The sequence below is a fragment of the Orycteropus afer genome, unplaced genomic scaffold, assembly GCF_000298275.1.
Source record: "Orycteropus afer afer isolate SDZICR_OR568_19922 unplaced genomic scaffold, OryAfe1.0 scaffold00062, whole genome shotgun sequence".
NCBI lineage: Eukaryota > Metazoa > Chordata > Mammalia > Tubulidentata > Orycteropodidae > Orycteropus > Orycteropus afer.
Window position 1 is genome coordinate 8,989,632 of NW_006921649.1, and position 25,969 is coordinate 9,015,600.

The following is a 25,969-nucleotide window of genomic DNA, read 5'->3' on the forward strand; positions in this document are numbered from 1 at the left end:
ACTACGGAAGTAGGATTGCCCAACCTTCCTTCCGAGGAGTGGCTGGTGGGTTTGAACCGGTTGTTCTTTTTTTTTTTTTTCTTCAATTCGTTGGATTATTTTCTTGGGTTCCACCAGCATTGCTCACCCCAGTGCTCTCTTTTTCCACTGGCCATGAGCTCACTGTCCTCCTATCTCTGCCCCCAGCCTGATGGAATGTGCTGCAGAGCACCCAAGTATCACCAAGTCGGTGGAGAACTTTGTGAACCTGGTCAAAGGCCTCCTGGAGAAGCTGTTGGATTACCGAGGTGTTATGACGGACGAGAGCAAAGACAACCGCATGAGCTGCACTGTCAACCTCCTGGTATGTGGGGCTGTCTAGGTCCCATAGGGGCATGGATTCCAGTCAGTCTAGAGTCCTGAGAGGTGGACCTGATATCAGATTTCGTTATTGCTTTTGATAGGAAAGCAGTACAAGGGGAATGGGCTTTGGAATCAGACAAACACGGGGTTTGTTTGCTCTGCCATCTACTAGTGCTGTCTAGAGCCAAATGACTTCACCTTCCTATGTCTGCTTTCTTATCTATATTCACTGCTATCGAGTTGAATCAGACTCATAGTGACCCCTTCTTGAGTTTCTGAGATGGTATTACTACGGAAGTAGATTGCCCAGTCTTCCTTCCAAGGAGTGGCTGGTGGGTTTGAATTGCCAGCCTTCTAGTTAGTAGTCAGATGCCTTAGGTACTATGCCACCAGATGGGAATAATGATCATTCCCATTAGCATTTAACAGATCATGTAGAAGAAGGATGGCAGTATAACATAGTTAAGAGTATGAGCTTTGGAGCCACACAGGTTCTTATTCCAACTCTAAAGTAATAGTAGACTGGGAAGTCAAGGAAGTTATCTGAAGCCTTAGCTTACTTATCTGTGAGATGGAGAATATAACAATAACTATTTTATTGGGTTGTGAGATCGTGGCTCATGATTAAATGCTAACTATGTGTTGGTGTCCTTCTTCTTACAGAATGTGGTAATACTAGCAACTAAAATTTATGGAAAATTGCTATGGGCCAAGGTAGGCAGAGCAGCTGATCCCAAACCCAAGCTACATAACTACACCACATGACCTCTTGGAGGCTGAGTCCCCCAGTTAGCTGCCTGCATGTATTCTGTGATTCAGTCATGAGACAGGGAGCAGCAACCATAGCCCACCCTAAGTTTAAATGAATACAGTTGACAGAAATACCATGTGGCATCCATCACACCACCCCTTGGACCGCTGCCATCCTCAGTGCTCCAGAAACACACCTGACTCACCCTCAGTGGATGCTTTATTAACAACTTAGATATTGCCATTGATTTTCCAAAGTGCTAAGGGGAGTTAAAAATTGATTACAGCAGAAAGGAATTCATGGCTAATAACTCCACCAGGCCCAATTTGCACATGAGGAGGGGTTTCTAGGAGTTTAGCAGTTCCTCTCTAAGGAGAGGGGGAAGTTGGTAGAAGAAAATGTCCTTTAACGGTCAGAATATGACTAGGGAGAAACCTTGGGGCAAACAGTTCCATAACCAATTAGACTCTACTACTTTTAGGAGTCCCTGGATGGTACAAACGGTTAAACGTTTGACTTCTTAAGCTGAAAGGGTGACAGTTCAGACCTACCCAAGGTGCCTCAAAAGATATGCCTGGTGATCTGGCCTGGTGATCTGCTTCCAGGAGATTACAGCCTGAAAACCGTATGGAGTAGTTCTACTCTGCACATGTGTGTCACCATGAGTCAGAATTGACTTGTGGAAAGTTGGGCAATCTACTTCTGCAGTGATACCGCCTCAGAAACCCAAGGAGGGGTCACTATGAGTCTTGGGCCAACTCAACGGCACATAACAACAACAACAACAACATTTTGGTGTGTGACTTAATCACAGCGTCAGAGAGGAGGACAGGATGAGGGTTGGGGTCAGGAGAACTGAGATCTCGTGTGACTCTGACACCTGCTGACTATATGACTGGGAACATATTACTTCCCCTCCTCTAAGCCTCAGTTGCTTCTTCTAGAATGTGGGTGGGTGCATTGGATAAATCTAGGGGTTTCTCAGAGTGTGGTTTATGGATTGTATCAAGATCACTTGGCTTAGAATCACCCAGGGATTTATTTTAAAATTAAGGAGCTATGGTGGTGCAGTGCCTAAGGTATTTGACTGCTAACCAGAATTTTAAAATTAGGATCCCCAAAAAAAGACCAGGCTAACTGGTCTGATAGAGACTAGTGAATCCCCCAAGGCTTTGGCCTCTTTGGCCTGGAATTGAACTCACTCCCCTGGCTTCCAGCTAAACAATAGACAGGCCTACCAGATGAACAATTACACCAGGTAGGTACACTCCTTAGAACAATCAACTGTGGGAGATCACAATGGCAGTTTTTGCACAGGGAGATAACTCAGAGGAGGAATGCATAGACAAGGGGGTTACATGGAAAAGGTAACCACAGGGAGGAAATGGGAAGAGAGCTGTTACATCATGGGGATTGCAATCAATGTCATGAAACAAAATGTGTATGAACTATTGAATGGAACAAATTTACTCTGTAAACTTTTACCCAAATCACAACAACAAAGTTAAAATCTCTAGTGGTGTAGCCTAGGAGTACTATTGGTCTAAATGACCCCTGAGCTGGAATATGAATCAGTCTTCCTAGGTATTACCAAGAAAGTTTAGTCATAATCATAATTGTGATAGTTATGTTATGGCAGTAATAACAATGGTTCACAGTTACCATGCACTTGCTATCTGTCTGGTAACCTAACATACAAGATATCAGTTACATCCTCAGTAAACCATATGACTGTTTTCCCCATTCTGTAGATGAAGAAACTAAGGTTCAGAAAGTCTTAAATAATTTGTTCAAAGAACACTTAATAGGTGGAAGAACTCTGATTCCAACACAGGTCCATCTGAGTACAGGGCTTTTAAGGATCAAGCTGGGCTGCCTTTCAAAGTCAGTGGATATGACTTGCTCTTGGCAGTCTACTTCTCAGTGTAACAAATAGCTCAGTCACACACAACCCCCATCTCCATCACTCCTACTGCTCTGCAAAGAAAAACATTCACACTGTTTTTCTCCCCCATCTAGAATTTCTACAAAGATAACAATCGAGAAGAGATGTACATAAGGTAAGATTTTAGTTTTCTAAATCACAGACTGCTTGTATGATTCACCTGCTTAATATCCATCAATAGCTCCCTGCTGCCTACAGGATAGAATTTAAACTTCTCTTCTTGATATTCTGACCCTCTGTGATCTGGTTCCTGTGAATCTCCTCAGACTCAATTCTTTCCATTCTCCTACAACCCAGCTCCATAAAACCTGACATGCTTTATGCCGTATACACAGATCATGCTTTCCTCAAGAGTAAATACCTTGTGGGTTTAGGGGGCAAAGTTATGATAATTTCTTAACCACAGCCAACCACCCTGAGGGAACAAGACTTGGGTCCATGGTCGTGGGGGACATCAAGCTCAATTGGCATAATATACTACATGAAAACATTGTTCTTCATCCTACTTTGGTCAGTAGCAACTGGAGTCTTTAAAACTTATAAGTAGCTGTTTTGGTTACCTAGTGCCACTCTGACAGAAATATACCACAAATAGAATGGCTTTAACAACAAGAGTTTATTCTCTTACAGTTTGGAGGCTTTAAGTCCAAGTTCAAAGTGCCAGGCTCTAGAGGCTGTTGAAAGCCCCTCAACCTTGGGTTTTAGCTCTGCCTCCTGCTCCCAGCCCACTGAAGCTGGAGGCTTTTCTTCACTCAGCTGTTGGCTGCTGAGGCTGACAAACCCAAGGCTGACAAGTACAGAGGCATAGTCACAGTGGTACCAAACAACACGGCAGGCCACTACTTCAAGTCTAGAAGAAGTTCCAAGATTGGCAGGGCATGGAAGGCTGTTGAACAACAACTTGGCTACATGCAGGGTCCAAGCGTGCCAAAAAGCTAGAGACCTGCCTCAAAATTGCTTCTTATAAACTGGAAGCAGTCCACATCCCTAAAGCAGCTACTCATCTCCAGTAGATTCCACCATGGAGTTAATTACCAGTCTCACCATGGGGAATAACTATATCCAGCTGCCCAGCCACTAAAACCAGGCCCAGCCAAGTTGACACACAACCTGAGCTACCTCAGTAGATGCAACAATTGGTCTCTCCTCATCCAGGGTAAAGAAGAATGAAGAAAAACAAAGATGCCTGGAAACAATTAGTCCAAAGGGCTAGTGGACCATGTGAACCTCACCCTATATGACCATGAGACCAGAAGAACTAGATGGTACTTGGCTAACACTGTCAATAACTCAGAAAGAGATCAATGAGGGACATCCTGAAAAGAGTCAGAGAACAATATGGAACAAAACTCAAAATCATAAAAAAGACAAAGCTTACTGGTCTGACAGAGATTAGTGAAATCCCCAAGACTATGGTCCCTAGTCACCCTTTGGGCCTAGAATTGAGCTCACTCCTATAGCTTCAGTCAAACAATAGACAAGCTTAAAAGGCAAACATTTACAGTAGGTATGTACACTCCTTAGAACAATCAATCATGGGCAATCAGAAGGGCAGTATTTTCACAAGGAAATAGTTCAGGGATTAAGAATGCATAGGAAAGAAGGACACAGGGAAGAGGTAACTATAGAGAGGAAGTGGGAAGAGACCTCTTACATTATGGGGATTGCAATCAATGTCATGAAACAAAATATGTATGAACCGCTGTGTGGAAATGAGTTTACTCTGTAAACTTTCACCCAAATCATAATGACTGTATGTGTGTGTGTGTGTATGAAGATAAAATAAAGCTATTCTCAGATAAGAAAAAAAAAAAGAAACGAGTAAATACCTTGTGGGTTGAGTTGGTATATTGCATCTACATTTGTTTCAGGGCTCACATGTGACACCCTAGTCCAAGGCCTATAGGCATGTAGGAAGACCATTAGCTAGCCCAGTTTTGAAGGGAAAGAAAAAATATCAAGATGCATTGTAGACATTTAAAAGATACTTATTTTAACACATCATGAAGGGTTTTTTTGGGACATTAGCCTGGAGCAAAGAACTTCTTTGCCAGTTTTTCTCTGAGTCTCATATTTTTTCTATAAACTTTTTTTATTATTGTTATTTTTACTCATTACAAAAATAATACATACTTATTACCAAAACAACAAAAAAAACTCATAAAATACAGACAAGCAAGAAGAATAAAATGAAACAACTTTCATAATCTGTACATATTTCCAGACCCTTTTTTATGTATATATACATCAAATTCTACGCATACATATATTTTTGTAGTAATGTGATCACATTGCCTATAGTGTGATCACATTGTCCATAGTTTATTCTTTGCTTTTTTCCTACTTGACAGGAATTCTATGTTAACAGATGCATTTCAACATCATTTTAAATGAAACCTTAAAATCTCCAAAATATAATTTATATAGCCAGTCCTATAGAATTGAACATTTATCTTTTTTCCAACTCTTTTTCTATCATAAATATGACCACAACAAAATTCTTTGGCAAATATCTTTTTTCACAGTCTTAAGAAGCTAGCATACTTACAAGACTTTTGACACATTCTGTCAAAGGGCAGAGACTCCAAATCTAAGTTCAATCTACTATTACTGCAGATATGTTTAGGTACTTAGGTGAGCATTATTCCAGAAATAGGAACTATCATTTTGAAAGAAAAAATAATAATTCCACACATTGTCATGAGCTTCAGATAGTATTTGTAACATCATTAGACATGCTTAGTATAGTAGTATAAAGTTCTGGGGTTCAAAGGACATGGAGTCTTCACCTTATTTTCTCTATGACTCTGGATATATCACTCAATCTCTCTAGGCTGTTTTCCCCATCTGTAGAATGTTTCTAGTCTACCTATTCTTGTTAAGGGTTTTGAGGATTAAGTGAGGTAATAGAGATAAAGTACCTGACTCATGGTTACCTCCTTCCAACCTCTCTTCTCCCCTTCTCATTTTAGAAACACATATGGCAAATCCCAGCCCTCCACAAGCTTTGGAGGTTTGAATCTGATACTAACCTAGAAATACCACATTTGCCTAATCCAGAAGTTGCAAATAGAGTGCAGTCTGGAAACCTGTTCTGCTTGGCAGGCATATTTCAAAGCATTTGTTAAATTGGTTACCAATATTTAAAAATCAAAAGATTTTACATAAAATTCAAAATTTACATCTCCCCCAGAAAAACTCTGATGTGCCAACAGTAGGCCTTCATCCTGTCCTGACAGCCTTTGCCTGGAGTTGTTGGTGACATCCACTTTAGAGAGGCCTGGGGTGCTCTCGTCACACCACTCTCACCATCCCACTTACACAAGCTGCCCATCTGGCATCTGCAGGTATCTGAGTTTGTAATCCTTGGTTGAGCCCATAAGGTATGTTCTTTTGGGCTCTGTAATAGATCATCAAGGAGAGGACAACTTGGCCAATGAAGGAGTTGGAAATAGAAGGAAAGCATTCTTTTTGGCTGCTTTTCCCAATTTTTTTGGATCCAGCCATTTAGGGATCTAAGAGATCAAGGATGAGGGAGGAGACAAGGTAATAGTAAGCCATGCACACAGGTATTTCTAAGGGTGGGCCACACGCTCAAAACCCCTGCATGCAGGCCATGTGCATTTTCCCTGGTAGCCCTGGAAAGCCAGGTGAGTGGGTATGGAAAGGCCATGTCTGGGGAGGCAGTAGTAGCTGGGGTCACACTGTCCTTCTATTACCTACTTCTGAGTCTGTACAGTTTAAGATAGATTTCAGTTTTTTCATTTGTAAAAGGGTTGTTGGCAGGATGATTTGATATAATATATGATGATAAAGCACCCATTTGTTGAATGGAAGAATGAACACATCTTGTTCTTGCTACCTGGATGCTCCCATCCCCGCCTTCTACCTTCAGCTCCCAGCTGCATTGTCATGCTATGGGAGCCCTTCTGGAAGCCCCTCCCCTTCCCAGCTGGGTAAATCCTGCTGTCATAATATCAGTACCTCTCCTTCACGAGCTGGATCATAGTTGTGGTTTTGCATTTATTTATTTGATTATTTGAATCATGAACATCTCTTCTGCTGGACTATAAACTTCCAATGGCTGAGAACAGTGCCTGCTTTTGCCACCATTTCTCCTAATGCCTGATATAGAATACGTCCTCAGTACAACTTAGCTGAATGAATAAATGAATGAACAAAAGGTCATTAGAGTTCTCGGGCTCACTAATTATCAAAATAACAAGTATATGACATTTTTCTCCCCTCAAAATCTGTAGTAGTGCTCATTCTGAGTCCCAGGACCATATATCTGGTCCATCCACTTCATTATTTATACGGCTAGGAACACTAAATATTAGTTCCTCCTTTGGTGACATTCTCTGCACAAAGCTTTCTTCTAGCAGGGACCTAAGCCTGAGCACTGCATTGGATGCAAATGACGAACAGGTCCTCTGATTCCCAGAGTGAGGCAGGCAGTCAGGGGGACTGTTGGCACTATAGTAGACACAGCCTTTTCACTCAGAGGAAGGATCAAAGGCATTGCGTCATGGCATCTTACCTTCACTAAATTACTGAGAGCTGGATTTAAATAAATAGTTCTAATGATGCAAATCACTAAATCAGAGGTTCTTGTGGCTCTGGGTCTGTTTCTGATAGTGGCAAAAGGAGACGTTTTCTGGAAGAACCTAGTTCACAGTGATAGTAGCCACCATTGCTCAGTGCTAGGTACAGCTAAATGCTTTCAGTGCAGACTTGCATTTATTAGAAGTAATGCTAGCTGTCCCATATTGAGCCTTTTAAATGTAACACATGGTCTGCTTGGCAACCCTATAGGTATATTTTGTGAGTGTTGCCATTTTACTGATGAGGAAACTAGGGCACAGAGAAGTTAATTCACTGCCCCTTAATACCAATCATGGATCAATTATCTAAGAATCCACCAAACCTCTCTCCCTTTTTTCCTATTCCTGGACAGCCCACAACTCCCTCAGCTGCATTGACATCCTAGGGTTCAGAACTGGGATATCATTTTGTGAAGCAGCCGATGGTGGAAATGTGATGGTGGTGGAATAGTGGAGTCTCCCTTGACAGCTCTAGGCTCCATTCTCTAACCCCTGGGTGGCATAAAAGCTAAGCTCCCATCTACTACCCAGGAGGTTAGTGGTTCAAGGCCACCTGGAAACACCTCAGAAGAAAGGCCTGGTGATCCACTTCCAAAGAACAGCCATTGAAAACCCTATGAAGGACAGTTCTACTCTGACACACAAGAGGTTGCCATATGTCTTAGTGGCAACTCTTTGTATTTTTCTCCTAATTCCTGGTCCATTCCCTTTTCTTATAAGAAAATGCATTTCTTTTGTACCCAAAAATCATTGCAGAGAGGGCAGGAGTTACCCTTACCATGCTGTGCTTGTTCATGCTCCTGGAATCACATAATGAATGATTGAGAAAATGGATGCTGGAAGCAATTAACCTACAATCCCATCCCAACCCTACTACTTATTAGCACACACTCTGACAAGTTACAAGAAGGAAATAACTTGCTTTCCTTTATTTCTTTTACTTGTCATATTGCATTGGCCAGACCCTTCTGTGTAAGGTTGAATACTGGCTGGGATGGTACCTAACTTCTCCAGCCACAGTCTTCTCATTTGAAAATGGAAATCCCAAATGGACCTATCTCACAGGTTGTCCTGAGGATTAAATGATCTAAGGCATTTGAAATGCTTAGTACCTGGCACACAGCAAGTGCTTGACAAATGTTAGCTGCTGCCTAGCCAGGGTGGACGGCTCCCTTTTTAGCCAGTTGTTCTTCCTGGCTCCTGACTTATTCAGCTGCCTCCTTATCCACTGCACCTGGTAACTTAACATATTTACCCCCAAACAGGTACCTGTACAAACTCCGTGATCTGCATCTGGACTGTGACAATTACACAGAGGCTGCCTACACGCTTCTTCTCCACACCTGGCTTCTTAAGGTGCTGTCCGTTCGGGTGAAGAGGATTCACGCTGGGATCCCTCACAGTGCCCTCACGCAAGTTGAAGGGTTAAACTGACAAAAAAGAAAAAAAAAATCAGTCAAAGATATTTTAGTTTTCTTTTCTGTGCCTCCAAACTCTTGGCCTGACAGATCGCTTCCTGCACTGCTCTGCCTGGCCTCATAAAGTTTGGAGTGACCTTTACATTGAGCTGCAGTAATAACCCCCCTAGATAATGTTTTGCACTTTTATGTAACATGCAAACTGTTACCAGCTCTAAATCATTAGCATGCCCACTGAGCTGTTTTCCTTTTTATGACAACTTTGTTGTAGCTGGACAAAATCAAAATGACTTCCTTTGGCTTTTGAAGAGCTGAGGCTATGACTCGTAGGAGTTTGGAGAAAAATACCCATGAACCACACACAATGAGCCAATAGTCCAACAAGCAGTTCTTAACTAAAATCAGGAGGCACTTCCCAAATGGAAACTGCAGAGTAGCTCTCCTGTTGACCTCTGTTGCACAGGGCAGAGCTTCATATTGCTCCTGGTCAAGGAGATTCTGATGTCTCACATTTACCTGTTTGTCTTTTCTGGGATTTGCTGCTGCCTGGCCAGAGCAACCTCAAAACACTCTGGGTATTCATACCCCGAGAAAGCAGCTTCCTCAATGGCATTCCACATTTCCAGAAATGAACTGGGTTTGGGGGAGGAGGAGGCAAGGGAGGGACAGAGGTTTGGGAGGGTGGTTCCTGCCTTTAATCCTGGGGAGATGCCTGCCCATAGCAGCCTCTTAGCCCCATGTGACTCCCATGTCCCTCTCCTCAGTGGTCAGATGAGCAGTGTACCTCACAGGTCATGCAGACAGGCCAACAGCACCCCCAGACCCACCGGCAGCTGAAGGAGACGCTCTATGAGACCATCATAGGCTACTTTGACAAAGGAAAGGTAACTTGTCCCTGCTGCACCTCTCTCTGTGGGAACCCTGGCCACTGGGAAAGAGGATCTTCTCCCATTTACTATGCCAGTCCATGAGTAGATCTGGTTAATGCTTTCCCGAAAAATACATTCTGAATCTGACCACTTCTCCCCATCTGCATCCCTACTACTCCATCCAAGACACCAGCATTGCTCACCTGGAGACTGTAAGAGATTGTAAGAGTCTCCCTGCTTCCTTGATTACCCACAACAGACTATCTTCCACCTAGAAAATAGGGTGATCTTAAATTACGCATTGGATCATGTCATTTTCTTGCTTACAGTCATCTCAATGGCTCCCCCATTCCACTAGAATAAGTTATAGTCTTTCCCATGACCCATGAGTCCTGCAGAAGCTATTCCTTGACTGCCTCTTTGTCTTCACCCCTGCTAATCTCCCTCTCACTGACATTCCCCATACCAAGCTCTTCCCTACCTCAGGGCCTTTGCATTTGCATTCCCCAGCTTAGGACGTTCTTCCTCCATAGCTTCCCAAGCCTGGCTCCCTCACTGCTCAGGGTTGTGCTTGTAAGTGCATCCTCATGGAAGCTTTCCTCATTCTGCTGGACAAACAGCACTGCTCATGCCCTGAATCGCCCCTATTGCTTCATCAAAACACTTGTCACAATCAGACACTATCTTGTTCATTCTCCTTTCACTGGCTGTTGTCTGTCTCCTCATTTTAGAATGCTCCATAAGAGCAGAGCCTTTGTCTTGTGTGCTCTTGAATGCCCAGTGCCTAGAACAGAGCATGACATGAAGGGCCCAGGAAATATATGCTGAATAAGTGAATGAATTAGATATATGAATGGCAGTGTGGTGCTCTTGCCTAGCAATGAGGCTGGGTTGGGTTTGGTTAAGAAATTGGGCCAGACCTGCTATTGTTTGTCCTTCAGTCTCCTGTGGACCTTCAGGAAGCGTGAACCCAAATCTCACTCTCCCATGCTGTAGACATTTATGTGCTCAAGCTTTGGGGCCAGACAGCCTGAGTTTCAACCCTTGCTCCTCTTGTTGCTATTGTTAGTTGCTGTGGAGTCAGCTCTGACTCACGGTGATCCCACGTACAACAGAAAAAAAATGTTGCCAAGTCCTGGAACATCTTACAGACAATATTCTGTTGTGACTCAGAAGATTTTCATTGGCTATTTTTTGGAAGTAAATCACTAGACCTTTCTTTCTAGTCTCTCTTAGTCTAGAAGCTCCAATGAAACCTGTCCACCATGGGTGACTCTGCTGGTATTTGAAATAACAGTGGCATAGCTTCTAACATCACAGCAACACAAAAGCCACAACAGTACGAGAAACTGACAGGTGGCAGCCTTGCTCCTCTACCACTTCCAATTCCCTTGGCCTCTCAGAGACTCCCACTCCCCATCCATAACAGTAAAATTCTAGTAATAGCTATTTCTTATTCTTAGTGTGAAAATCAAGTGATACAATGCACACAGAGCACCTTGCATAACACCTAGTACATACCTTGTTACATTTTAATTATTACCATTATTATTATCCTACTCTGCCCTCAAGGCCCCATTTCACTGGCCATTTGGCCATTTCCTCCCTAAGGCCTTTCTTGAGTCTTCCAGCTCACCCACAGCCCTGCTTCTCCTTTGAATTGCAAGGCCTCTTGGTCCATCGTTGCATAATTTAACACTTAATTATGTTCTGGCTTGTCACTGCAGTTCATCGTATCTGTCTTAGTCTGATCTCCCCACCTTCCCTGAAAAGATAATATGAGGTAATGTCTGAGGAAAGGCTTATAAATTCCCAAGAATTGAGCAGCTGGAGAACACTGCTTTTATCATTTTTAATTATAAGCCTCTTGAGGGCAGAGACTCTGCCATCCCTTGAACCTCCTGCCCCATGGGCATAAAGTCAGAACTTACTATATGTCTATCAGTTGATTAATTTGGTCATAGTGTGGAAGCCCTAAAAGGGCAGTGAGACTAGTCCTCCACAAGCTATCAGTTAAACTACTCTGTGCTGAGCAGGGATAAAGGGTCATGATCTCCCACTTCAAGGAACCTGCCATCTATTTGGTGAAAATGGACATGCAAATGATTCTCTTTTTGCACATTGTTTTGATACTGCCTAATAATGGGGGAGGAGGTGAAGGAATAGGGTATTACTAAAGTACTTTGGGAGCAGTTCACCTGGAAAAACCACTGCTCTAGAATGCAGCCAAAACTCCTTAGCACCCCTTTCAGCTTCTTTTCCCCACATCTTTCTTCATGGAGTTTCATTGTTCCAGAAATACACAATGACTTTCTACTCCATAAATCCATCTTGTTACCATGCGGTGGACTCCTCTTCATCCTTCAAAACCCAGCTGTTTACTCACTTCTTTCCCATAATAGCAGAGAATGTGTCTTATCCACCTTGTATCTGTTCCATCATTGCACATCATGCCTAGAACCTAGCAAGAGCTCAATAATGAATATGTGAGATTCAGCAGTGTCTATCGGAGGTCCCAGTGCCTGCACAGGCAGACCTGGGATGAAATCCTATGTATCTGACTCCCTGTCCTGCCACCCTCCCTGCTTTCTAGTGTCTCCTAAAACAGAGAAAGCCCTGTGTATATTATGGTGGGGGGGTTAGCAAAGACCTCCACTTGAATTGAACAGTCCGCTAGCCCAGCCCCAAGGCGTTACCACTACCTTCTGATTATGCCTCCAGAGAATGCTCAGCCCAGCCTGGCCTGCTGACTTGGTTCCTCCTGGCACATAAAGCATTTTTATGCTGCTCACTAAGCTGTCCGTGGGTTTACAGCCATGACTCCTCCACTCGATGCTGGATTTTATTTATTTTTATGCTTAGATGCAGAGAGCACTTTTGCTACAAAGCACACTGCACTTTGGCAGCCTTCCTCTTTCCTCCCCCTCTCTCCTGAGCTTCTCCATTTTGGTGCCTTTTACATTTTAAACTGAATGTGAAATGGAATGAGTGTCTCTGGAGACTGCTGGGTCCCCAGTCAGTCCCTGTCCCCTCTGCCTTGTTACAGAGGTTTCTGACCCCCATCAGTCAAGATTGTGAAATGATCTATTTGACTTCTGGCCTAAGGCAGAGAAAAAGTATCCCCTATGGCCCAAGTTTTATTTTTCAGGATTTTTTTTTAATATGAAGAAGACTAACTTACTGTGTTAGTCACTTTTTTTTGAAAACCTCTAATACCACCCCAAGAGCCCTTGTGACACAATGGTTAAGCACTCTGCTGCTAACCAAGAAGTCAAAGGTTTGAATCCACCCAATAGCTCCACAGAAGAAAGACCTGGCAATGTGATCACAGTTTAGAAAACCCAGTGGGGCAGGACTACTCTGTCATATGGGGTCACTATGAGTAAAAATTGACTCAATGCATCAAACAAGTACCACTCACCTCTACTCCGTGCTGCCCGCCCCCCCATTCACATGCACCAGATCACCCCATTAAGAAGCCACAGGACTGGAAAGTAGAGAGATCCCAGGGCTGACCATCAGGAAGACAGGGGCATGGCCTCCAGTTGGCCCCTAGAAAGCTCTGACCTTAGACAAATCCCTTTATGATTCTGTGGACCACTTTGCTTTGGAAAATAGGGCTACACCTCTGTTCAACCTGCAACACTGGGGAAGACCGAGAAGGCAAAGGTTTAATTCACCAAACCCATATAAAGCAAGGTGGGCAGAAATTAACAATAAGGCCATAGACCCACACTCTGGTTTGCATCCTGGTCCTGCATTGACCTAAGGCAAGTTACTTTGCCTCTCTGAGCCTCCATTTCTCGCCTGGGAAGTGAAGATGCTAATAGTTACCTCTCAGTGTGGTTGTGAAGATCCTGAGAGCATGTAAGTAAAGTGTTTAGTCCATTCTATGGCTATTTCAGTCCCTGGAGAAGGATATCATGCTTGGTAAAGTAGAAGGTCAGCAAAAAAAGGGAAGACCTTCAACCAGATGAATTGACACAGTGGCTGCAACGATGGGCTCAAGCATAGCAGTGATTGTGAGGCTAGCACAGGACCAGCAGTGTTTTGTTCTGTTGTCCACAGGGTCTCCATGTGTTGGAGCTGACTCAACAGCACCTAACAACAACATGGCTATTCCAAGGAGCCCTGGTCACACAGTGGTTAAAGTGCTTGGCTGCCAATCGAAAGGTTGATGGTTTGAGCTCACCAGTTGCTTACTGGAAAAAGATGTGGCAGTCTGCTTCCGTAAAGATTTACAGCCTTTGAAACCCTATGGGGCAGTTCTACTCTGCCCTATAGGGTTGCTGTGACTCAGAGTAAACTTGATGGCGGTAGGTTTGGTTTGGTTTCAGTTATAGCTATTTCAGAGCCCTGGGTGGTGCAAGTAGTTAATACACTCAGCTCCTAACCAAAAGTTGGCGCCTCTGAAGAGAGGTCTGGTGATTTACTTAAGAAAAATCAGCCATAGAAAACCCTATGAACACAGTACTACTCTGAAACACATGGGATCCCCATGAGTTAGAGTCAACTCCACAGAAACTTTTTTTCTCCTTTGTGATTGTTCCATTATTACATTATTTATCAAGAAATTAGAGTGAGAGATCAGAGAAGGGGATCTCCCCAAAGAAACCCCTATCTCTCCCTGTGTTGGGGATAGGTCTGAATCAGGTCTAAGGCTTGTGGCTCAGTCCCAGGAGACACAGCCAGGCCTACGTTCCTGATTCAGCCAGGACTCAACACATCTGGAGGCTCCCCTACCCTCTGTCTCCATGCCTTTGTCTTAGATGTGGGAGGAAGCCATCAGTCTGTGCAAGGAGCTGGCGGAACAATATGAGATGGAGACCTTTGACTATGAGCTGCTTAGCCAGAACCTGGTAAGTGTCAATACCACTACTAAGTGTCACGGAGATGGACTGCTCTAGAGGCTGAGTGCTCAGAGCCTAGGCTCACCAGGGAGGCTGGGGAAAGAAAAGAATGAAAGTCAGGTTCTGAGCAAGGCTGTGCTGAGTGTCTCCCCACCAGTTGGGAATATTTCCAAAGGGAAGCTTGCAGGGAATACTTATCAGTGCCAGTTCCTCTGATGGAGCGTTAAGTACCTGTGTGGCTCAGGGATGGCTGCTGGTGCTACAGCACCCAATAAACACTCTGCAACATTTGCAGTAAAATCTCCACAAATCACTAAACCAATTAAATAAAAACGCAAATTTGTGCTTCTGATTAACAGATAAATCACATTAAAATGTTCCCCATCTGGCCATTCCCCATTAGCTCCTTGCTGCTCATGATTTGGGGGGGAAGTGGAAAGTGAGGGGCAAGCCAGCCTATCCTGCTTATGCCGCAGAGGCCAGGACTTGGCGGGGAGTCGGCCTCTGCAGGAAAGATGCAGAACTTTTTGGCTGCTCATCCACCTACACATACATACACACACACACACACACACAGGCTACCTGAAAGCCAGACTCCAGGGTCCCATCTGAGCTCATTTAGAGAGACCAGTCCAGCTGTTTCCAGGGAACTATCAAATGAGAGTCAGAAGGCTGGGAGAGGAGTGATAGCTTTTTGAGGCAGGGGCGGGGAGGGCATGGTGTTCCTGTTAAAAACAATTGCGCTGTTTGCACAGTGTATTAGATATAATGCTAACATATGTACACGTGCACACATATTTGCATCAACAGATGCTTATATCTGCCCCATGTGTACATCTACATAGATATTTGCAAACATGGAGGCACGTGTGCCTTTCTAAATGTGTGCATTCATGGGTGCACATACACATACACACACCAGTTACCTATTCATGCCCGCACTGACATACATGCACAACTTTGCGCAAATCCCATGTACATAGACACACACATCCAGAGTCCAAACTCATAGATCTTCCATATTGTATCACATTTAGCATGCCAGTGAATGTGATTTGCACTGTTCTTTCTGATGTGCTACATCATGATTTCTGTCTGAACAATAGCAATTGGAAGATGCCATCACATGCAAAGTAAGATGCAAACTCTTTTCAGAGATATTAAAATATGAAAAGCATGTACTTCTTAGAATTGATGAAATACGTAAGATGTACATACACAGGAAGGCATTTGTGTTGGGAGACACTGAACCAATCATATGTCCTCATAAACACATGCTGACATATGCTTGGAGGTGGAACAGAGTGACAATGATGAGGGCTCTGGATGAAGCCTGCCTGGGGTCAGTGCCACCATTTACTGGCTGTACTATGAGACTTCATCAAGTACAATGTAGAGATGCTCATGGAGTTTTTATGCAGATGACCAGATAAACAAGCTAATGTGAGTAGAATGGTTAGCATAATATCTGATTATATTATAAATATAACTGTTAGTGTTATGATTATAGACACATCCACAGGTATGCAAATATGTGCACATAAGTATTGATTTTGGGGACCTCTTGTGATGATCTCTTAATCGTGGTTTGTTTGAGGTGAATGAGCTTTTGATAAACATCTGTATCATAACAGAGTTTTCTTCTTTCAGATCCAGCAGGCAAAGTTCTACGAGAACATCATGAAAATCCTCAGGCCCAAGCCAGACTACTTTGCCGTTGGATACTACGGTCAGGGATTTCCCTCCTTTCTGCGGGTGAGTTTGTGGGTGACTCAGATACTCACAGAGGGAATCAGGTGGGGGTCCCAGGATGTTGGCAGCTCACCTGTCCCTCAGTGGTTCAAGGATCTGCTTTTGAAGACATCTGTTTTCTCTCCCTACTGAGCTGTCCCCACCCCCAGAACACTCCCCAGTCTCCACCATAATCACCAGCATCCGTCACACCCCTGTGTTTCTCTAAGTCCACAAGAACTAGAGTTGCCATTGGAGGTAGTGAGCTCCCTATGACTGCAATTATTTGTCAGAGTGACTGGATGACCTCCACTACTCAGAAACAATGGTCTTCAGAATTGTGGTCTCAGGATCTTAAGAATTATCAAAGAGTCCAAAGAACTTTTGTATATATAAATTACATCTATTGACAATTACTATATTAAAAATTAAAGAGGAGAAAATTTTTAAATATTTATCAATTTATTTTACTTAATAATAATAAGTAGTGATACTGCCTCAGAAACCCAAGGAGGGGTCACTATGAGTTGGATTTGACTCGATGGCACATAACAACAACAACAACAACAACAAACAATAATAAGCATATTACTTATTAAAACATAACATTTTCATGAAAAATACCTGTATTTTCCAATAAAAAAATTAGTGAAAAGGATGATATTGTTTCATTGTTGGATTCAGTCTGTTGTGATGTCACACATCATGCAGCCTCTGGAAAACTCCACTGTACACTCATGAGGCATGAGTGTGAAAAAAGCAAGTCATAGCTTCATATTATTAGGAAAAGAGTTTTGACCTTGTGGATCCCTTGTGGACCCCTGGGGGTCCCTGAATCATACTTTCAACCATCGCTATAATGGGTTACTCCTCCCTCATATAGAGAGTTGGATTAGATCAGCAGTAAGCTTCCTTCCCATCTGTGAGTCTGAGGCAGAGAGATACAATAGAAATAGTAAATCAGATCTCAGTCTTGACATGACTTATAATCTAGTCAAGGAGAGAAATCACTCACAGTTACCAATCACTAAGGAAACCAGGGTGGGCTTGTGGGGTCTAGAACAGGGTTTCTCAACCTCAACATTACTGACATATTATGCTGGATAATTCCTTATTTAGGAATTATCTAAAATTATTAATTATCTTAATATTAATATAATAGTATCATATTCCTCAACTTCCTACAGTGCACAGAAGAGATAATTAATATTAATATAATAAAAATATTATTATCTCTTCTGTGCACTGTAGGATGTTGAGTAGCATCTCTAACTTCTATTCATTAAATGCGCGGAGCACCTTCCTTCCAAATTGTGACAACCAAAATGTCTCCAAACATTGCCAAATATCCCTAGAGACAAAATTGCGCCTAGGTTGAGAACTGCTGATCTAGAAGAGGCTAATGTAGTTGAGAAAGTGTGTTTGCTAGAGCTTAGGCTGGGAGAGGGTAATGACAGGTCTGAATGCTGGTCCCTTCCAGCCCATGGGCTCTCAGGCTGGAGGGAACTCAATTACAGTCCATTAACAGCAGGAGAGAACCTTTGTGGGTAGGTAAGCAGGGAAATGGGTGTAACCCAACAAAGCTTGAGTGAAGAGTTTATTCTGGAAGTTGCTCATAGGATGGTCTGAAGAAGAACATTCTCAGTACGCACAATCTTTCCTCCCATTCGAACTAGGTTCTTTAAATACACAATTTGCCCCAGCAAGAAGGTCAGCCAATTGAGCTCCAGATCTCACGGGGGGAAACTAAGAGGAGAGGGATCTCCTGGAGGCCACTGCAGCCACATGCTTATTCCACATGCCTCCCAACTTTCTTGGAACATATCCTCCCAGCCTGGGATCTCTGATGGGTGTCATTTCTCTGCAGAACAAAGTGTTCATCTACCGAGGGAAGGAGTATGAGCGAAGAGAAGATTTCCAGATGCAGCTGATGAGCCAATTCCCCAATGCAGAGAAGATGAACACAACCTCTGCCCCTGGCGATGATGTGAAGAATGCTCCAGGCCAGTGTATCCTTAGAGAATGTCATAGACAAGGGCCAGAATGGGCATCCCTGGCTGGGATTTAGCCCACAAAGCCCCATCTTAGATCTCAGAGCTGCCACCAGAAGCATTGCAGTGGTGCCAATTTTAGATGTCCAGTATAGGATCCCAAGAACCCATCTCCCTAAATTCTAAATGTGGCATTCACTGATTAATTCATTCACTCATTCATTCATGCAATGAATACTATGGAGCCCTGGCATTGAGTCATGCATGGTAGAGACTACATTCACAGAGTGGTCCTGCCTTCATGGAGCTTATAGTCTAGCAAGAAAAATATGCATTAAGTAAGTAATCACATCACTCAAAATTTATTTATAAAAATGTAATAAATGCCAAGAAGAAGCCAGGGTATTGTGGTTGGAACAGTGTGGAAGGCTTCCTTGATGAAAGTGATGTTTAAGGTTAATAACCATTCAAAGGTTAGAAGGAGATGGGAAAAGTGCCCCAGAAGGAGGAAAGAGCCATCATGTGCAAAGGCCTTTCTGCCTCAAGAAAAAGAGCAGAGCACGTTCCAAGAACTGAAGCGCTCCACATGGCTCTTATAGTAAAATCAAACCTTCCAAGTGATATCTGCCTGAGAAGCTATCCATGATCTGACCCCTGCCTGCCTGTCTAATGTCATCACCCCACCACCACTCTTCCCTCCCTGGTTCTTCTCCCTATGGCTACATTGGCTTTGTTTCTGTGCCTGAAACACGCCCAGCTTGTTCCTGTTTCTCGGCCTTTGCATTTCCTGTTCCTGTGCTTGGAATGGTCTTCCCCCAGCACTTTACATGGCTGGCTCTTTCTCACCCATCAGACCCTCACTAGGGTATCACCTCCAAGAAGAGGCTGCCCTGACCACCTGATTTAAAGTGACCTTTTCTGGATACTGCATAGCCATGGTGTCTCAAAGCCCTGTTTGTTTCCTTTAAAGAATTTATCACAATCTTTTTTTTATCATTTGTGCTTTTTAAAGGTATGTTAACGTAAGCTGAACTGCAAACTCCTTGAGGGAAGAAATTTGCTCTGCCTTGTTCTTTGCAATAATTCCCTTCTCACCCACAGTGCCTGGCAGAAATAAAACACTCAATAAATATTTGTTGATCAATAGAAAGAAAAGGAACAGGAAATGAGAAAGGAAAAAAAGAAGACAGAGATGGAGAGAGATGGGAGAAGAGAGAAAGAAGGAGGGAACATGCTCCCTTAAAGTACAGAGTAAGGAAGTAGTGAACTGAGATGCTGCTAGTGTAATTATGTAAGGTGTGCTATATCTACATCCTGATCCACCAAAGCATAGTCTTTGTAGGACCAGGAGCTGACGCTGGGCAAGAGGCAGAACTCACAATGGCAGGAAGCATATAAACCCAAGGATAAGGCAGGCACATGAGCCAGGGGATGCATTAACCCAGCCTTTCACACAAATTAAGTTACAGCCTTTAAAATGGAATGGACAGATTGCATGGCTGGTCTGCTAAGTCTCCTGAACCTTAATCCAAATATTTTTCCCTTGGGTGATGCATATTCATCTGTAACCTTTTCATTATGCTCGTCTGCCCTTCATGCCTACCCTACCATGGTTATTTGCAGGAGGAAATGCAACTGGTGGTGGGGGTTGGCTGGTTACAAATGAGTTTGGCTATATGTGAGACACAGGATTAGCATTAAAGCTCTCCTATGGGAGAGCCTAGGAGCTCTGGTAGAGTAGTGCCAAAGGCACTTGACTGCTAACCAGAAGGATGGTGGTTCAAATCCACCAGCCACTCCTTGGAAGGAAGGTTGGGCAATCTACTTCCGTCGTGATGCCACCTCAGAAACCCAAGGAGGGGTTGCTATGAGTTAGGTCTGACTCAACAGCACATAACAACAAAAACAACAACATGGGAGAGCCTGATGTTGAACAGCTCTGTGGCTTTTTAACCTGGGATAGAGGGGATCATGGTTCTTGATCTCAGGCCAGAATATAAGATTTATGGCACAATGGTTAAGTAGCATGGCTACTAACCAAAAGATAGTGGTTCAAACCTTACAGCTACTCCACAGGAGAAAGATGCAACAATCTGCTTCCGTAAAGATTTACAGCCTTGGAAACCCTATGGGGGAATTCTGTTCTGTCCTATAGGGTCACTGTGAGTCAGAATCAACTCAATAGCAATGGGCTTAGGGCCTGATTCAGGTCCCTAGGTGGTGCAGTTTATGCTTGACTGCTAACCTAAAGACTGGTGGTTTGAACCCACCCAGTGGTACCAGAGAAGACCTGGCATTCTGCGTTTGTAAAGATTATAACCAAGAGAACCCTGTGGGGCAGTTCTACTCTGCACACATGGGGTCACCATGAGTCAGAATCAATTCAATGGCAACCACTACCACCACCAACAGACCTGATTCAGTACCAGGAATGTAGTGAAAGGGGAAAAGGATAGGGAAAGGACTGACATCTGCAAAATGTCCTCATCATGCCATACATGGAACCAAGCATTTTATAGTCATTGTTTCTTTGTTGTTGTTGTTGTTATGTGCCATCGAGTTGGCCCCGACTCATAGCGACCACTCCTTGGGTTACTGAGGCAGTATCACTATGAAAGTAGATTGCCCAACCTTCCTTCCGAGGAGTGGCTGGTGGGTTTGAACCGCCAGCCTTCTGGTTAGCAGCCAAGTGCCTTAGGCACCTATGCCACCATTGTTTCTTTAATCCTCATCAAATCCTATAAGGTGGGTATTAATGTTCTTTATCTCACAGAGATGGAATATGTGGGGCAGAGAACACAGCTTGCCTGAAGTCACAAAGCTAGTTAATGATAGAGTTGAGATTAATCCCCAAGATCTCTCTATCTCAAAGTCTGTATTCTCTCTTTTGTGCCATTATTTTTGTGAGATTGATGAATGAAAGAATGTTCTCTATTAACTGTTTTCCATGCATTGTTTCATTTTCTCACCATAAAGACCCTAGGAGTTGGGTATGATTACTATCTCCATTTCTAACAAACTCTTAGGTGATGCTGATGCTGTTGGTCAGAGGATCACACTTGGAGTAATGAGTAAAGAACTCTGGGTTTTAGACTCAAAAGACCTAAATATAACCCCCTGTTCTAACAAGCTGCATGACCTTGAACAAGTTGCCTGGCTTCTCAGATCAATGTCCTCATTTATGAAGCTGCAACCATTTAGTCAGCAGAACTGGAGAGATGAAATGAGAGCAGAGGTAGAGATGTTCCACAATCGATGGAGTGCAATAAATTCATTAGATGGCATTATTGGCAGTGATAATATAGTGATGATAGTAATGACTAAGTGCCACTAACCAACTGTTAGCAGGGACTGAGCTCTAGGATAGGCTTCCAAGTGGCAGGCAGCTCTGCTGAGAACAACAGTGACTATGACCTAGTTGGCAGCCAGCAATCTGAGGTTGGTCATTCAATGAATACCTGGTCCAAGGAGGGCTGGCCTGGACCTGCAAGGCTTAGGACCATCTGTACAGCTAATGACACTCTGTGAGCCCTTAACTGCAAGAATTCCAGACATCCAGTGTTTCACTGCCCAGCCTGTCTTGGACGAGCACCCCAGGTTTAAGAATAAGCCAGTGCCTGACCAAATTATAAAGTAAGGCCTGAAGCTCACTGGGCAGAGGGATGGGGAGGAAAAGCCCTTGGTATCAGGGCAGGCCCCAGAGGCCTGCTAATTCTTTGTCTATCTTAGCCAACTTTTTCTTTAGGGAGGGACATAACCCTCAGTTAGGTCTTTGGGCTCTAACTCTGACCTTCAAGAACTGAAGCCTAATAGGAGTTGAACATTTACCTGAGGTAGATACACTCCTTGGAGAGAACAATCATGGGAGAAAGAAGGTCTGTTATGCACAGGGAGACAGCGCAGGGGGCAGTGGTGCATGGAGGGGTGAACACAGAGAAGAGGTGACTGTCGGGAGGAAGTGGGAGGGGAGCTGTTGCATTGTGGTGAATTGTGGTCAGTGTCATGAGACAGTGTATGTGAACTGCTGTATGGAAAGTAAATTTGCTCTGTAAATTTTCACCCAAATCACAATAAAAGAAAAAAGAACTGAAGCCTAAGATAGAAGTGAAGACAGGGCAATGACCTGCTTTGCTGCACAGGGAATCCTCAGAAAGCACTGATTAGATTCACTGCATTGGATGTGGGGAGCCTATTGCACACATTGATTCTACAGTGGATCCCAGGAATCTGCAGCAGAGACTGGGGCCAGGGCAGGTTACAGGAAAGGGAGAGGAACAGGGACCATGGCTCATTCTAAGCGTCTTCTTCCAAAAAGACATCTTGTCAACCTTTGTTAAGGTCCTACACTGACAATAGATGTGGTCCGACTGTGATCTAGGGACATTAGAGGAAGAAGTGTTCAGGCAGGTGTCAGTGTATTTGATACCAAATTGCAATGTCAAGAATGAGGCCATGAGGCTAGTGCTCTGTTTAGTACCAGCCACACCCCTTCCAGCTGCCAGGCCAGGTACTAAGAGCATACTTTGAGTGTGTTAAAAAAGGCCATAGATGGACCAGTGAGAAACTGGCACTTCCTCCTGAGAAGAAGACCCTTCCTCCAGGGAGGCAACCTCTTATAGAAGCTTCATATCAGTGTCCATGGCTGAGCAGCTATCACTTCTCCTGGATCTTAGCCTCCCTCACCCTCTTTGCCAGGCATCTGTGGGCTGCACATAGTACCCTGCCAACCCTGATGTGAGAACCACACTACAAACTCAGGAAAAGTGATTTGGGGGTTGTCTATGACACTTTAAGAAATCCACCCCTGGGACATCAGGCCAGATGTTAAGTGTGTCTGATACCTGCATTGAGGTCACAGGAATGGTCCCCAGGCAATTGTAAGTTCATTGATGCTAGAATTCCAGTTGCTTGGGTAAGGATCTCTAGTGGTGTAGTGGTTAAGGCATTTGGCTGCTAACAAAAAGTCAGTGGTTTAAACCAACTAGCTGCTCCTTGGAAGAAAGATGAGATAGTCTGCTTCCATAAAGATTTATAGCCCTGGAAATCCAATGTGTCTGACTATGAGTCAGAATTGACTGGTTGGTAGTGAATTTGATTATCAGGTTTGGGTACTCAGTGGGATGCTGTGTTCTCCAGAGAACATTTGCAAGGAGTGCCTGTGCAAGGGTCACTTTTATGGAACTCTCAACACAAACTGATGTTAGATGCTACAACAAGGACTGATGTTTACTGCTACATAGGAAGAATGGCGGGAACTCTCCCAGGACTATGCAGGGTTAGGTTCAGCCATCATGGCTACCAGGACTCTCTTCCTCTTCCTGTCTTTTAGCTTTTACAAATCCAACTATGTGCAAAGGTTCCACTACTCCCGGCCTGTGCGCAGAGGAACTGTCGACCCTGAGAATGAGTTTGCTGTGAGTATCTCTCCGACCCTTGACCAGCCTACATCATTCCCCTGGCTACCTTCACTGACCTGACCATCCATCTTCTAACCTCAGAATGGGATGAACTTGATCCAAAGCCAAAGAAAGTGCAACTGACAACCATTGATACAATGACATCCATTCCCCAGTCTTATCTTATTTTCTACTTTCTGTGCCATTCTGAGCCTTTCCCCTTTCAAAATATAAACCAAGTGTATGAGAGTTGCAGGGAGCTCTGGTAGCATAGTGCCTAAGGCACTTGACTGCTAACCAGAAGGCTGGCGGTTCAAACCCACCAGCCACTCTTCAGAAGGAAGGTTGGGCAATCTACTTCCATAATGATACCACCTTGGAAACCCAAGGAGGGGTCACTATGAGTCGGGTCTGACTCAACAGCACATAACAACATGAGAGTTGCAAAGAACTGTGGTAGCACAATGGTTAAGTGTTCATCTGCTAACCAAATGGTAAGCAGTTCAAACTCACCCAGTAGCATCTCTCTGCAAGAGAAAGACCTCTCCATCTACTGCCAAAAAGATTACAACCTAGAAAACCCTATGAGGAAATTCTATTCTGTCACATGGGATCACTATGAGTCAGAATCAGCTATGAGTCAGAATCAGCAATAAGAGATGGACCTTGTCAACTACAGAATGTTCAGACCCTTTCAAGAGATAGAAAGCCTCACTAAAAAGGGTTGTGGATGAGCTCCAACCTTCCAGGAAAGAGCAATAAGAAGCCATAGTGATTTCACTCCTCACTGTTTCTTGAGTATTTTCAAATGTGTCTGTGTGTGTGTGTTTCCCAGGTCCCTGGGCAGCACAAGTGGCTTGCTCTCAAATGCTAACCTAAAAGGTTGGTGTTTGGAACCTACCTAGTGGCCATGGATGAAAGGCCTGGCAATCTGCTTCTGTAATGATTATAGCCAAGGAAACCCTGAGGAGCAGTTCTGCTCTGTAGCACATGGGGTCACCATGAATCCGGTTTGTCTGTGTGTGTTTCCCAGCTGGTATCTGTCTTTTCTTCCCAAGGACCCAAGGCTGGAATGAGAAGGTGGCTCCAAGTCTTTCTCAGATCTTTGTCTAATGCTGTGATTCTTACAGTTTTGGGATCCCTGCCCCCTTGAGAGTCTAATGAACCTTGTGGAATCTCCCTTCCAAAAAATACAGATGGAGACATTCATTATTGCCTAAAAATTCAGACCATTCATAGATGTAGGCCAAAACCTATTAGGCCTAAGTTCTGGAAAAGCTTAAACTTTAGGTTTGGAAAGAATATTTAAGGGTAAGGTGAGGGTGTGTTTCTGGGTCTTGAAATATTATTTTTTCAGATTTTGAGGGAATGGAAGGTCTGGGTTTCCACCAAGCTTCTCTGATACCCATGTTTCATGAGTGTGTTGCTCTCCTGTCCTTTCCACCCCCTTCCCCCGGGACAGTCTATGTGGATCGAGAGGACTTCCTTTGTGACTGCATACAAGCTGCCGGGGATCCTGCGCTGGTTCGAGGTGGTCCACATGTCCCAGGTGTGTATGTGGGTGTGGGCACACCTCTTGTCAGACCCTTTCCACAAGGAGGGGCGGGTCCTGCCAGGCAGTGTTCTAACACCTGATGATTTCACAGTGAAGCCCTGCCAGCCTCTGGAGACTCTTTTGGCTTTAAAAGGGGGTCAGGCTTTTGGTTCAAAGTCATGGTGGGAGTCCTGGATTCCAGTGCCAGAAGGGGCCTGAGGCACCATCCAGTCTAGCTGCTTCCTGATATATTTAGGTGATATATATATATATAAACAGAGATAAATGATAGACAGATAGACAGATAGATAGATAGATAGATATGTATATGGAGATCTGGTGGTATAGTGGTTAAGGCACTTGGCTGCTAACCAAGGGGTCAATGGTTTGAATTCACCAGCTACTCCATGGAAGAAAGATGAGGCAGTCTGGTTCTGTAAAGATTTATAGCCTTGGAAACCCAATGGGAGTCCCTAAGAGTTGTTTGTTTTTGTTTAAATATATATATATACATGTGAAAGATATATATATATATATA

At 43.8% G+C, this 25,969-nt stretch overlaps 1 protein-coding gene across 1 annotated transcript in view; it reads left to right on the plus strand.

Annotated features, from left to right (window-relative positions):
* DOCK2 (dedicator of cytokinesis 2) overlaps positions 1-25,969 on the plus strand; it is a 669,066-nt gene that overhangs the window by 603,725 nt on the left and 39,372 nt on the right. Inside the window, exons 35-44 of the mRNA XM_007939749.2 lie at positions 187-343; positions 3,113-3,153; positions 8,908-8,998; positions 9,825-9,944; positions 14,699-14,788; positions 16,430-16,534; positions 18,378-18,519; positions 22,053-22,134; positions 23,831-23,915; positions 25,360-25,446. Coding sequence (XP_007937940.2) covers positions 187-343; positions 3,113-3,153; positions 8,908-8,998; positions 9,825-9,944; positions 14,699-14,788; positions 16,430-16,534; positions 18,378-18,519; positions 22,053-22,134; positions 23,831-23,915; positions 25,360-25,446 — 1,000 coding nt within the window. The remainder of the gene's footprint in view (positions 1-186; positions 344-3,112; positions 3,154-8,907; positions 8,999-9,824; positions 9,945-14,698; positions 14,789-16,429; positions 16,535-18,377; positions 18,520-22,052; positions 22,135-23,830; positions 23,916-25,359; positions 25,447-25,969) is intronic.